At 66.0% G+C, this 13,579-nt stretch overlaps 3 protein-coding genes across 6 annotated transcripts in view; 1 reads left to right on the top strand and 2 right to left on the bottom strand.

Annotated features, from left to right (window-relative positions):
* The first annotated feature begins 643 nt into the window (after positions 1-643).
* Positions 644-5,323, top strand: CDT1 (chromatin licensing and DNA replication factor 1). 2 transcript variants are annotated; one of them, XM_045772673.2, is made up of 10 exons: positions 644-955; positions 1,429-1,713; positions 1,791-1,945; positions 2,525-2,722; positions 2,818-2,963; positions 3,098-3,198; positions 3,658-3,846; positions 4,101-4,241; positions 4,314-4,515; positions 4,988-5,323. In XM_045772673.2, the coding sequence occupies exons 1-10, from the start codon at positions 725-727 to the stop codon at positions 5,149-5,151; spliced, it is 1,812 nt and encodes a 603-aa protein (XP_045628629.2). In that variant the 5' UTR covers positions 644-724; the 3' UTR covers positions 5,152-5,323. The 2 variants fall into 2 exon arrangements, with proteins under 2 accessions (XP_045628629.2, XP_045628628.2); XM_045772672.2 differs by having other exon boundaries at positions 2,522-2,722.
* Positions 5,324-5,830: 507 nt separating this feature from the next.
* Positions 5,831-8,252, bottom strand: APRT (adenine phosphoribosyltransferase). The gene is made up of 5 exons (XM_045772681.2): positions 8,088-8,252; positions 7,857-7,963; positions 6,636-6,769; positions 6,323-6,401; positions 5,831-6,232 (listed from the first exon to the last, which is right to left on the bottom strand). The coding sequence occupies exons 1-5, from the start codon at positions 8,165-8,167 to the stop codon at positions 6,090-6,092; spliced, it is 543 nt and encodes a 180-aa protein (XP_045628637.1). The 5' UTR covers positions 8,168-8,252; the 3' UTR covers positions 5,831-6,089.
* A 421-nt stretch (positions 8,253-8,673) lies between these two features.
* The window catches only part of GALNS (galactosamine (N-acetyl)-6-sulfatase), a 26,518-nt gene continuing 21,612 nt past the window's right edge, over positions 8,674-13,579 (bottom strand). The window contains exons 12-14 of one of the 3 annotated variants that reach the window (XM_045772674.2): positions 13,166-13,287; positions 11,286-11,403; positions 8,674-9,478 (exon numbers count right to left, since the gene is read on the bottom strand). In XM_045772674.2, the coding sequence (XP_045628630.2) occupies positions 9,392-9,478; positions 11,286-11,403; positions 13,166-13,287 (327 nt within the window). In that variant the 3' untranslated portion in view covers positions 8,674-9,391. Of the gene's footprint in view, positions 9,479-11,285; positions 11,488-12,283; positions 12,421-13,165; positions 13,288-13,579 lie in introns of those variants that run through there. The other 2 variants (XR_006775413.2, XM_087870373.1) reach the window with 2 other exon arrangements.

The following is a 13,579-nucleotide window of genomic DNA, read 5'->3' as shown; positions in this document are numbered from 1 at the left end:
CCGGCCCCAGGGCCCCGCAGCAGCGTCCCCGCGTCCCCGCCTTCCCGGCGGAGGGTCCCCGGCGGCAGCAGGATCCCCGGCCCCAGGGCCCCGCAGCAGCGTCCCCGCGTCCCCGCCTTCCCGGCGGAGGGTCCCCGGCGGCAGCAGGATCCCCAGCCCCAGGGCCCCGCAGCAGCGTCCCCGCGTCCCCGGCGGAGGGTCCCCGGAGGCAGCAGGATCCCCGGCCCCAGGCCCCCGCAGCAGCGTCCCGCGGCCCCTTCGGAGCTAACACACCCCTGACCCTCCCGAAAGCCACTCCTTCTACAACAGCCTCCCTGACGCAGAATTCGCACCCGCGGAGAGACTCCGGGGTCTGGCTGCCGACCCTGCCCCGGGACGCCGCCGAGAGGGCCAGCGTCCACGGTGACTGCTGTCAACCTCCGCAGGAAGCAGCGTGGTATCGCTCTCTTGCCGGGACCTCACCGACTCCTCGTCCCGCCCACGACGAGCTCTTCCACCTTCCGAATCCCGCGGAGAGAGTCGCGCTGCGGCGCATGCGCGCGCCGGCGCCGCCTAGAGCGTCAGCGCGCATGCGCCTGGGCGCGTCCATTTCCCGGCCGCCCTCAACCCCCCGTGCCGATGGTTCCGCCCGCGGGGGCGGGGCCAGGCTTGGCGGGAAAATCGGCGCGGAGCGCGGCACCACTTCCGTCCCGCCCGGTACCCGGTTCCTGTCCCCAGCCCCGCCATGGCGCAGCCCCGCCTCACCGACTTCTTCGCGCGCCGCCGCCCCGGGCTCCGCGCCGCGCCGCAAAGGGTCAAGCCGGCCTGGAGCACCCCGAGCCCGGCCAAGCCCGCGTCCGGCGCCTCGGCCCGCACGCCGGGCGGCAGCCGCAAGCGCGCCCGCCCGCCCTCCGAGCCCGCGCGCGACCACCCCGCGCCCCCCGCGCGCCGGAGGCTGCGGCTGCCGGCCGACACGGTGAGGGGGGAACTGAGGCCGGGTCGGGGGGAGGGGGACGCGGACCGGGGGGCTGGCTGCCGACAGTGCACCGTGCAGAGAACAGGCCCGGAACAGCTGCCGGAGACAGTGGAGAAGGCCTGGGGCTCGGTCAGCGCAGACGGCTGGGGGCAGGTGTGCTGCGGCCGCCGCGAGAACCAGGCACGGAGCTCCGCAGCGAGGTCGCAGAGGTGCTGTAGTGAGCTCCTGGAGGGGCCGTAGGAGGGCCAGGGCTCAGTGGGCTGGTAGATGTCCAGTCTGCCGGCGAGGCCAGGCGGGGGGTCGGGCCCGGGAAGAGCGGGAAGCACCGACAGGCGATGGCCCCGCCCCTCTGGCTCGGCTCCGGCGAAAACCTCCACCGGTGCCCCCAGCAGCGCCTACTCTAGCTAACTGGGGAGGAATCCCTCTCTTACCGCAGTGTCTCACTAGTTCACCTTTGGCCTCCTGCCCGCCAGGTCTCAAGTTCCGCTGTCCCGGCTACCCCGGCTGCCCCAGCTGCCCCTGCTGCTCCCTCGGACCCGGCTGCCCCCGCTGACCCGGCTGACCCAGCTGTCCCCGCTGACCCGGCTGTCCCCACTGACCCGGTTGCCCCGGCTGCTCCTGCTGCTCCCGCGGACCCAGCTGCCCGGGCTATCCCCGCTGCCCCTGCTGCTCCCGCGGACCCGGCTGCCCCTGGCTCCCCAGAGCAGACCCCTCTCTCAGCAGGTCTGCAGCCCTGCCTGGCCACCAGGGAGAAGAAGGTGAGGCTGGACCCAGGGTGGGGGGGGTAGAGTGCTGTGGGTGTGACTGGCCAGCTGATGGCATCTTGTGTCCACAGGCCTCCTCAAAACTCATTTTTTCTGAGCTCAAGTCATGCCTACAGCGGGCACGGGAGCTTGGGGCCCGGGCCCAGGAGCTGAGGGCAAGTGCCCAGAGGAAGGATGCTGGGGAACCCAGCGTGCCAGAGGACCAGGGGCAGCCAGCAGGGCCATGGTGAGTCCTGGGTGGGCGGTCAGGCACCGGAGGAAAGGCAAGGCTGGTGGGAAGACAGGGCTGAGCAGAGGCAGGGGCTGCCCCTTTCATGGACCCCGTGCACTTGATGGGGCTCTCGGATCCCAGCCCTGGCACTGGCTCGCTCCGCACCCTGGCCTCCATCTGTGAGACATGCCAGTTCTTGCCGCGGGGGCCTCTGTGAATTTTCAACGGCTCGCCTTATTGGGTGTTTGTCCCCTGTAGCCATGTCCGTCCTCCCCACCTCCTGTGGTTACCTCGTGCCTCTTAGAGATGAGGGAGCCAGGGTTGGGGGTGGCCAGGGACTCCCCCAGGTGGCCAGGCAAGACATGAGAGAGCTAGGTTTGGAGCTAGGCTTTTCTGTCTGCAACCCCAGCCGTGCTCGTGATGGGGGCACGGGGTGTGCAGGGGCTGTGGGAACTGGAGTGCGGTGTACCAGGGGAGTGGTGCTCAAGCCCCAGCTCTGGGGTCTCCCTGGCCGTGCTGGCTGCCTGCCTGCCGTTGGTGTGGGAGGGGTGTGGCTCTGGTGCTTCCCCCGACGCCTGGCTTCCTCCCCAGCAGTGGAGAGAAGGCACCTGCCTACCAGCGCTTCCATGCCCTGGCCCAGCCGGGGCCCCCGAGCCTCGTGCTGCCCTACAAGTACCAGGTGCTGGCGGAGATGTTTCGCAGCATGGACACCATCGTGGGCATGCTCTACAACCGCTCCGAGACCGTGACCTTCGCCAAAGTCAAGCAGGGCGTCCAGGACATGATGCGCAAGTGAGTGGCCTGAGGCGGGAGGGGGGCCGCACCCTGCCTGCCATCGGCCGTGTGCCCTGCCCAGCGCGCTCTGACCCCAGCACCTTGTCCTGTAGGCGCTTTGAGGAGCGCAACGTGGGCCAGATCAGAACTGTGTACCCTACTTCTTACCGCTTCCGCCAGGAGCGCAACGTCCCCACCTTCAAGGATGGCGTTAAGCGGTCTGATTACCAGCTTACCATTGAGCCGCTGCTAGACCAGGGTGAGTGTGCTTCGGCGGAGTTCACGCAGCTCGACTCCCCGCCCGTGACACGGTTTTGAGCAGGGGTGTGAGGTGTTGGGTCCCCGGCCTCACACTCCAGGGGCCGGGGGCTCAGGCCTGAACTCTGCCCACAGAGACCGGCAGCACGGCCCCCCAGCTGACGGCCTCGTGCCTCCTGCAGCGCCGGCAGGTCTTCAGCCAGAATCTGGTGGAGCGTGTCCGTGAGCACCACAGGGTGAGTGCGTGGCCGAGATGGCCAGCTTGGCCCTTGTAGGAAGCATCTCCCGAGCCCGCCCTGTCCTCTGGGCCCTCCTCCAGGGCTCGAGCCATCCCTGTCCTAGCTTGGTCTTACCTGCAGGAAACGGGCCCTCTCGGGAGGCTGACCTTTAGAGTTCTCTGAGCCCCTCCGAAGATGGCCTCCTACAGGGTGCGGGCCGGGCGGGGGCCCTGGTCCTGGTCCCCTAGCTGAGGGGAGGAGCCCAGCATCGCAGCCTCAGTCCCTGCGAGGTTCATGACGGGCTCTGTGGATGCTGGCGGCTGCTGTGTCCTGCCCTTGGCCCAGCTGAGCATGTGGAGCTCAGGTGCAGGACCTTGCCCGAGGTCGCCCAGCTGGGACCGGAGCCCAACAGCCTTGCCTGCCCCCACGCAGATGTGCCCAGGGTCACCTGGCACTCCCTGTCTCCTTCGAACACAGGCTTTCCTGGCCTCCCTGAACCCTCCCATGGTGGTGCCCGAGGACCAGCTGACACGCTGGCACCCCCGCTTCAATGTGGACGAAGTGCCTGACATCGAGCCGGCTGAGTTGCCCCAGCCGCCCAGTACGGAGAAGCTGGCCACCGCCCAGGAGGTGCTGGCCCATGCCCGCAGCCTCATGTCGCCCAGGGTGAGAGGGTCAGGGATGATGGGGCGGGGCAGCCCGACCGCCACATGGGCACCTGACAGGCTCCATCCTTGGCCACGTGCCTCGGGGGTGGTGGGAGTGGGGGATGTGCCCTCCCCTCATTCACAGCGTGCCCACTGGTGGGTTCTGCCCTGGGGCCACGAACGCCTGCCCTGACACGCAGGGTGCTTGGGCTGGACAGATAGCAACTCCTGTGCAGGGAGGGCTTCTCATTTCTCCCCTCTGACCTGCCCCAGATGGAAAAGGCCCTGAGTGACCTGGCTCTGCGTACGGCCAAGCCCAGCAGCCCTGGGTCCCCTAACCCTGCCCTGCCGGCCACCCCGCCGGCCACTCCCCCTGCAGCCCTGAAGGGGGTGTCCCAGGACCTGCTGGAGAGGGTGAGTGTTTGGGGTCCTGGCAGGGAGGCGGCGGGAAGGGCTGTCCGCTGACGATTCCCGGGCCTGCGGCAGATCCGGTGCAAGGAGGCGCAGAAGCAGCTGGCGCACATGACGCGGCAGCCGGAGCAGGAGCAGCGACTGCAGCGGCTGGCGCGGCTGCCCGAGCTGGCCCGTGTGCTGCGCAGCGTCTTCGTGTCAGAGCGCAAGCCAGCGCTCACCATGGAGGCGGCCTGCAGCAGGATGGCGGGCAGCTACGTGGTGGCCATGAGCCCTGGTAGGTGCGGGGCCCGGGCCCTCCCCACGTCCCCGACTCCCGGATGAGGGTGGGCACCGTGGACTGGCCGCTCCCCATATGTGTGGCGTGTCTGTGGTGTGTGCCGGGTGGGCGCAGTGCCCTCGAGGTCACCTCTCGAGCCTCTACGCACACAACCCAGCCAGCTAGTCCCCCTCAGCCCCTCACAGGGCTCCACGGGGCCGTCGCCTCCCTCCAAGCTACAGGGCAGCTCCTCCCTGGGGACTGGGACTGGTGTGGAGCTTAGTGGGGGGTCAGCTCCTTGACAAGGCTGCTCTCTCTGCTTCTCGGGGGCACGAACAGGCCCGGTGGGTGTGTGGGAGAGGGGGAGGGCTGGTCCTAAGGAAGGCCTGCTGACAGGGCCTGGACACCCGCCCCGAGGGCAGTCAGCACCCACTCGCATGGGCGTGGGCCCCAGCCTCACGCACCCCCCCCCCCCCCCCCCCGTCTGCAGGCGAGATGGAGCAGCACGTGCGGCTCATCTCTGAGCTGCTGCCCGACTGGCTCAGCCTCCACCGCATCCGCACGGACACCTACGTCAAGCTGGACAAGGCTGCTGACCTGGCAGGTGTCGTCACGCGGCTGGCCCGCCTTGCCCATGCGGAGGCGGCGCTGTGAGCCTCGCAGACATGGGCTTTGGGTCCCTGGCCGGCCTGCTGCGTGTTTTACTTCCTTTAGGAACACAATGCACTTTTGTGCCTTCCGAACTCCCACGAGGCTCTCTGGCCGGTGTGGGCAGCACGCCTCCCCTGGTGCAGCATTTCGTCATTAAAGTGGTTTCTGTTGGGGACTTTGTCTTCGCTGTGTTTGGGGGTGTAGGGAAGTGGAGCAGGAGGTCAGGTGGTTGGCAGAATGCCTCCTGGACGTCCATGTGGAAACCCTGCATGGTCAGTGAGCTTGGCGTCCCCATTGGACCCTTGTAAGAGGGAGGCAGACTGCAAGTCTGGAGGGTGGTGAGCCGCTGGCCTGAGGATGGAGGGCCGGCCCTGAGTCCAGGTGCGATGGGCTCTAGAAGCCGGGAGAGCCAAGGAGATGGTCTCTCTGGAGCCCCCAGAAGGAACCAGCCCCACCCACATGGATGGTCACTTCCAGCATCTAGAAGCCGCAGGGGCCGGGACGTGACTTGTTAGAGCCACAGCTGAACAGCAGTTTGCGGAGCACCAGTCCCCCGTCTGCCCTCTGTGAGGACAGAACCACACAGTGCTGCAGACAGGCCTACGTAGCCTGCCGGGGGATTCCTGCAGGTCCCGGCCCCGAGGCCCAGATCCCACCCTGGCACCTGGACCAAGAGCAGCCGTTCTACCAAAGCAGTTTATTCGCTCCTCTCAGTGTAAGTGCACCTGCAAGGGCCTGGAGCTGAGCCCCAGCTTGAACTGCTAGCTCCAGGCCTTGGCACCTCCAGAGCCCACAGGACGAACCCCAAGACAGTGGCCTAGGCACCGGAGAAAGGCACAAAATCGTTACCAAAAAAAAAAAAGTCCAGGCAGATGGCCAGCGCCCCCTGGCGGCCAGTAGCCAGCCACTGGGCTGGAACTCCTGCCAAGACCGGGCCAGAGTCACTCAAACTGCAGGAGAGAGAAAAAGGGCACGGGCGCCAGCTTCTCCCGGCCCTTCAGAGATGTCAGCTCCACGAGGCTCACGCACTCCAGCACCTCGGCCTGCAGCTGGCCCAGCAGGTTACACGCTGCCCGCATGGTTCCTGGGGAGAAGGGGGTCGGCATGGTGACGAGGCTCCCAAAGGCCCATGCAGCCCTATACTAGGCCCTCTTGGCCAGGGAGCGACCCTTACCGCCAGTGGCCAGCAGATCGTCCACGACGACCACCTTCTGTCCCGGCTCCAGGGCGTCTCTCTGGATTTCCAGCTCAGCCTGCAGAGGGGAAGCAGGCACACGGTCTGCATGTGTCCGGAAATGGCCTGGGAGGTGACGCCGAAAGGACGCCACACAGTCTGGGGCCCAGCTTCAACCCACCCAGTGGTTTCCTGGCTGTGTGAGCTAGCCTGGTGTCTCAGAGTCCGAGCACCAACCACGGCAGTTCCACTCGACCCACAGCCATCCTCGGGGGAACCAAGGGTCAAAGGTGGCGGCACCCAGCCCACTCACCTTGCCATACTCCAGCGTGTAGGAGGCAGACACAGTGGGGCCAGGGAGCTTCCCTCGTTTTCGGATGAGCACGCAGCCCAAGCCAAGCTCCTGGGCCAAGGAGGGGCCGAACAGAAAGCCTCGGGAGTCCAGGCCTGTTGGCGAGAGCTGGGGTGTCAAGGGGCAGCTGTGTCGCACAGCTGCATGAGATCCCCGTGGGCCAGTGCTGGAAGGTGACACGGAGCCCTTCCAGTGACAACAGGCTCCTAGCTCAGTTGGCTCCAGCTAAGAGACCAACGACATCCACCCTCTCACGAACGCTGACCGAGCACCCACCCTGCACAGGGACAGCTGGGTGCTGGCAGGCGGGAGATTGGGGGCTGGGGCCCACGACCAGGTGTGTCCTGGACGCCCGGGCGTGTCCGTGGCTGCGTGGCCTCAGAGAAGCTAGCTAACTTTTCCCCACAGCGCTGCTGCCAGCCCGTAACCGGGCTAGCAGGGGCTATGGGACGGACTCAGACACCTCTTGTTATCCTTAAAAGCAGCATCTACCCAGAAGGGGCAGCAGCACATGGTCCCCATCCCACCCAGACCAGTGGGGGGTGGGCTTCTGGGAGGAACCCCCTGGGGGACTCAGCCAAGTGGGGAGGTGTGGCCGCTCAGGGCGGTGAGGAGCCGAGGAAGGTCTGCATGTGTTTGCCCCCAGGTGCCGCTGGGGACAAAGGGCCTGGCCCACGGCTCAGTCAGTACACACTGTAGGGGCACCCCCATGTTCTTGGCCCAATGGACTCTGGTCAGACACTCCCTGGGGAAATTCAGCCGCGGAGTGCCACGTGTCCGGAGCCGAGGACCAGGAACTTGGGGGGGGGACGACCCTGCCCTCGGCCGCGCCGACCAAAGCTGTACCCACCCTCAGGCTGCAACGTGGGGCGCAGCGGGTCTATCCTTACAACCCACCCAAGGGTTACCACCCAAACACCCGTGCGGCGTTCAGCGTGTCCCCTGAGGGCCGCCCCCAGCCCCCCAAACAAACGCGGGGCGTCCGTCCTGTGTCCGCTCTTCTCGGGGGGAGAGGAGCGCACACGCCGCCCCCCCTCCGGGCCTAGCGCAAACCCAGTGACCCCGCCAACCACACGGCCTCCCGGGGCCTCCGCAGACACCCCAGGGCACGGCAGGGGGCGGGCAGGAGGCCCGGGAGGGCGGCGTCCCCCTGGGGTTCAGGCTCCAGCCCCCTCCACTTGCCCACGATGTAGTCGATCTTGCCACCGTGGGTCTTTCTCAGGTGGTTCGCCAGGAGGCTAATGGAGGCGCGGAAGGAGTCGGGGTCCTTCAGGAGGGGCGAGATGTCCCTGATACGCGAGAGCAGGCCGGGTGACCCCAGGGGTCGGGCCTGGGCCCCGCCCCGAGCCGCCGCCCTCCGGGGCCCCGCTCCTTCGTCCGTCCGCGCGGCCCACGCGTCCCACCCGCCCGCACCTGAACAGCACCCCCGGGACGGGGAAGTCCGGGAAGCTGCGGATGCGCCGCGCCACCAGCTGCAGCTCGGAGTCCGCCATCGGGCAGCCGGCGCGTGTCGGCGAGCCGGGAGCGAAGCTCAGCGAAGAGACCGGACGCACGCTGGGGAGGGGCCGGCGGCTCTGCGCCTGCGCTCCGCGCCAGTGGGCGGGGCCGGGCGGTGGGGGTAAGCCCGCAGCCGCTTGCAGGAACTACCGTATTTCATCGAATCTTAGGTGCCAAGGTTGTTAAGGCGCGCTTGTATTTTTGTACCCTGAAGAAACGCGTCCCCGCCAGGGGTGGTTTGCGTGCGCCCTGGGCGCGAACTCGGCGTCCCCGAAGGCCCGGCCGGGCTCCCGGAGAAAGCCCCAGGGGCGGGCGCGCGCGGGCGGCAGCGGGGGCGCCGGGGCCTGGAGGGGAGTGGCGGGCCCGGGACAGTCTGGGAGCAAGGAGGGCCAGGGCCACCGAGAGCACCGCCCCGTCTGCGCAGGTGGGCGGTGGCTCGGCGGCCCCAGCGCACCCCTCCCCCTCCGTCGACTGCCGCAAAATGTAGCTCTTAAAAAACACCCAAATGCCCATTCCTTTATTCTAAAATTTTCCTTCATAATTTCCCAAGTCTTACAATGGTGCGGCTTTGGCGTCACGATCACCGCAGAGACGGGAAAACCCCCTCCACGGAAGGCGGCTACACATGCCTCCGTGTGGGGACGACGAGGTTGGAGTCTACACCCGCTTGCTCAGGCTCCTGGCGCTGGACCACACCAGGAGCCCAGCGGAGGAGGGTCGGCAGGGCAGCCGTGAGGCGCCGACTTGCCCCACAGGGCAAGGGGATAGGATCCCTAAGGAAGGTGGAAGATCGAAGCTCCCCACAGGACCAGGGAGGCCTTCCTCGGCCAGCGTCAGGATCCCCCTCCACGTTCACAACCGCACCCTGGTGGGGTGCAGGGGGACCCTCTGCACAGGCCCAAGGGGCCAATACAGCATTGGCACATCCAACCATGACAGCGGGACTCGGGTCGTAGCCACGTCCTCTGGATCCTGCCATGGAGGCAGGGCCCTGGGGTAGGCCAGCATTCAGCTCTGGGGCTGTGAGGCTGTGGGTCATCGTGGCAGGGTCAGGCGGGCCAGGAGGCCTGAAAGACACCAGGGCCAGGTCTTGGCACGTGAAGCCTTGCAGGTCTTGCTGTTGGCTGCAGATGAGGTCTGTCTGGTGTGGAGGGCAGAGGGCAACTGCGGCTCTTCCAGCACAAGCGGCCCTGAGGCCAGAGCTCTCCTGCCCGCAGGCACTAGTGGGGCCAGGAGCACTTCTCCGGGATGGACTCCGGGGGCGTCAAGCACTTCCCTAACTTTTCACAGCCTGGGGGCGCCCAGTTCTGCCGGTGAGAGTCAAGAGAGAACATGAAGTTACTCTAAGCACGTCTGGGCTCAGTAGTGGCCAGACTCCTGCCCCGCCCCATCTCCTCCTTGGCCTCAGGGCGTGACTAGCCATGGCGGGTCGGCCACCCACTGGCCCTGCTGCAGCGCCACATTTCAAGAGGGGCTGACCCACGAGGGTCCTCACAGCCTGCTCGCGATCATCCACTGAAAGCTCTCTGATCGTCAGCTGGGGGGAGAGCTGCCCTGTCTCAGTGGCACGTGAATGTCCACACTTGCTCTGTATGGCCGTACTTCTCCTGGCCCAGAGGAGGGAGCCCTCCTTGTTTCGCTATGTCCTCCCACTGCCCACGGGGTGTCCCTGTGCCCTGGCAGACAGACTCAGAATCAGCGTGGGGGCACTCCCCCCAGAGGGGGCACCACAGGCTGTTGCTGAATCAGAGTATCAAGGGCAGTGAGAACCCCGGGTGAAGGGCTCTCCTGCCCAGGATGGCATCACATGGCCTCTGGCTGCCCGTGCAGGGTGGGGCCGGCCACTGGGGCACGACAGGCTTGGCGAAGGAAGCTGCTCTCAACCTCGGAGGCAGAGCAAAGTGACAGGGTGTGTGCAGAATACAGACTGTGGGCCCAGCCTGCCAGTCTAGGGGGTTGGGGAGAGCCAGCACCCACGATTCTAGATGCTGGTCTACAATACTCTGGTCTGCCTTCAGTTCACTTGCGGGATTTGCGGGAAGGGGGGCACTGGTCCCCCACTTTTTCCAGCTGCGGCAATGCCCCACCCAGGTCCCTCCACCCCCGCGCTCGCTACATCTCCACGTGGTGGGAAAGGACGCTGCCACCTGGAGCCTCAGCCTGGGCGGGCACCACATATTTGCTGACGGAGGGCATGCTGGGGGTGGGGACAGCTCGCTTTCACAGAAAGATTAAAGACGGGGCTTGGAGCGGGCATGGGGGCTCTCAGGCTCCCGGGACCCCAGGCACCTTGGTGGTCCTGACACAGGGAACTCTGTGCTCCAGTGCTGTGAATTCAGAAGGCAGACCACCCCTCCGAGGGAAGGAGGCGGCCCTGCTGGCTTCTGCTCTGACTGTCCTTCTGTGGGCAGCTTGAGGACACGAAGCCCCAGGCGTGGACAACACCCCCACAGCGGCCCTGGCTAACGAGGCAGCCTTGCCCGCCTATGATCATGTTCAGTGCCAGGAAGATGCTCCGAGTGCCCGACTCTGTTTCCCTGGCACACCCCCCCCACGCCACACTGACTCCTCCCAGCAGGCTGGGCTCCAGTGGCAGCTTCAACCGTGCTCAGCGACTCTCAAATCCACCGGTGGGTTTTGGGGTGCGGCCAAAGCTTCTGACACTGGGATACCCAATCACCCATCTTTGTGGAGCAGGGTGCACACAGGCACGCTCAATTACAGGGACAGGACTTGCAGGCAAGTCCCCGCAGGGTTCCAGGAGGGCTGTCCCTAACAGGACCTTCAGGCCATCAGCCCAGCGTGTCCACACCCCACGTAGGAGTGGCTTATCTCGCACCTGCAGAGGCACCAAGCGATCCCCTGCCACACCTGTGAGGTCTGTGCCGGGGCAGGAGGAGGGAAGTGGCCTCCGGCTCGTGGCCTCAGCAGCTTCTGGATGCTGTTTACTGGCGTCCTGCCACACCGCCCAATGGTTGCCTCAGCTGCCAGAACTCTGCGACCCCAGACAGCTCCCGCTCGAGAATGTGGGTGAGGGTCTGGGGTGTGAAGAGGTCACGTGGCCCTAGGGACACCCTCCCAGCATTGGCAGCCCGTGGCGTATCAAGCACTTACCATGACGGCCTGGTTGCACACGTTGAGCTGGGGCTGTCCGGGGACCAAGGTCTTCTGGTGCTGCTGGACGACCAGGGTGACCCCGCGAAGGGCATCCAGGTACTCAGTGCTGGCAAAGCTAGAGGCAAGAGTGCCAGGTCACCGAGGGAGGGAGGCCCAGGCAGGCCACAAGGTAGGTCACCCAAGAAGGTCAGGAAGGTGCCTGGGGAGTGAGGGATCCCTCCGATGAAGCCACCAGCCAGCGGACCCCACCTCTACCCCTGTGTGCGCAGAAGGGCCCTGCCCAGGGGCAGGGGTGCACCCCAGGAGCACAGCAGCCATGACTCCTGCCTCACTGCTCAGGGCCTGAGCCCTGGCCAGCACCCCCGAGGGCACCGTCAGGGTCACGGGCGCCCTCGAGCAGACTCAGATCTCTGCAGGCTCCTGCTGCCTTCCCACTTTCTCGGTCCCTCCGGCCCGAATCTGTGTAGCAGAAGCAGCCGGTCCTGCCCTGCTCCCCACGGTCTCTGGATCCGCAACTGTGGCACTCCCATGTCAGCCCTGCTGCTCAGGCCCTCCACCAGGCTGTGCAGGCTGAGCTCACCACACACACCCCGACAAGCTCTTCCAAGCAGGTCTCGAGGCCTGTGTCACGTCTTTCCACGATTCTCTGACCAAATGCACTGGGAAGGACCGGCTTAAGCTAAGCTCAGCAGTCTCATCGGCAAGGTCTGCCTGGGTCTCCTTGTCTGGAGCACGGGCACCAGTGTAACAGGGACATGTGTAGCTTCTGGGTGACCCTGGGCCCAGTCAGGCTGCTGGAAGCCTAGTGGGCAGAGAGGCAGCAGGCGGCTCCTCCAGAAATCAGGCCCTGCCATCCGCTCCCATGGTCCTGCTGGGTCTTGGCTCTGAAGTTACTTCCAGGGGCAAGAGGGGGGGGGTCACACTGCTTCTTCCCAGCCTCCCCCTGGTTTGGCCTGATCCCCAACCCCACTTGCACGTGGCCCTGGGCTCCAAACCTGTGGCTGGTGATAACTGTAAGGCGCTCCCAGCTCCCACTTGAGTGTCCTGGAACCTCCGTGACAAATGGCCATAGACTGGGGCTCAGACCCAGTTCTGGAGGCTGCAGTCTGAGATCCAGGCAGGAATGCACCCCCTTGGAAGGATCCAGGGTCCCTTAGCAGTTGGGTCCCTCCATCTCTGCCTCCGTTTTCATGTGGCCTCTCCCCTGCGTCTGCATCCCCTCTCGTGTCTCCCATGGATACTCTCACTGGAGGTAGGGCCAGCTCATCTCAACCCTCACCTTAATTACCCTACAAAGTCCCTACCGCCAGTAAGACCACATGTGAGGTTCTGGTGGGTGTGGGCACAGGCACATATGGCTCCTTCCCACGGTCTTGGGCCTCTAAGCTGGACAAAGGCCCTGGGAAGCGTCTCAAGTGCTCTGGATGGCATGGCAAGGCCCCACCCCAGAGCCTCGCTGGGAGGAGCCCCAGGGTGGATCTCTCCAAGCTGGTGCTGCCTGCCATGCACAGAGGTTCTCGTCTACCCCACGCCCAGACCCTCAATCCCCCACTGCAGCCATCCCTGAAGGCAACTCAGGGTGGGGGTCACAAGGACCCGTGGGAGAGGGAGACAGATGGCAGGCAGATGGGAGCACCCGAGGAAAGCAGGCCACGCACGGCACAGTTTGCCGCGGCTGACACCAGAGGACGGGCCTGGAGCACCTGTCGGGGATAGGAGGCCCCCATGCGTTTCTTTGTGCTTTCATGCGTCTCTAAGAGCTCAAGAGGCACGTGGGGCTCTCTGGTGACACCCAGGCCCCGGTGAGTGCCTGCATTTGGTCGGGCCTGGCCAGCATCTTCTCTGCAGCCAAAAGGCCTCCCCGCGGCCTGGCTCACCTGAGGGGGTACCTCTCCCCCGGGTCTCGTCCCAGGTGGAAGATCAGGGGCAGCTTTGTGTGTTCCTCCTGTGTGTGCGTGGTAACTCCTGAGACGTTCTGCCCAGGGCAGAAATCAATGCCCTGAAACGAGAGGCCGGGAGGGCAGTGAGGGCTGTGTGTGTGTCTGCACACGCGCGCCGGGAGCCCTGACAGCAGTGGCCCTGAGCTCTGCGAGGCAGGCCGGCGCATTGCGTTCCGGCGTGCCGCATCCCAGGAGCGCCACGAGTGGGTGTTCCAGGGCTGAGCACGACGGAGGACGGGCCTCCTGTAGGATGGCATCTTTCCCACGTCCCTGGCCTCAGGGACACGGAGCCATCATGTCTGTATTTTTTGTACCCTGCTGTACTTTTGGGGGGAGGGGAAGTGAATCTAT

This window comes from Ursus americanus, chromosome 21, assembly GCF_024610735.1.
Source record: "Ursus americanus isolate L20-20 chromosome 21, mUrsAme1.1.p, whole genome shotgun sequence".
Classification (NCBI taxonomy): Eukaryota; Metazoa; Chordata; class Mammalia; order Carnivora; family Ursidae; genus Ursus; species Ursus americanus.
The sequence above is the reverse complement of the archived record's forward strand: the minus strand, read 5'-3'. Positions and strand labels throughout refer to the sequence as shown.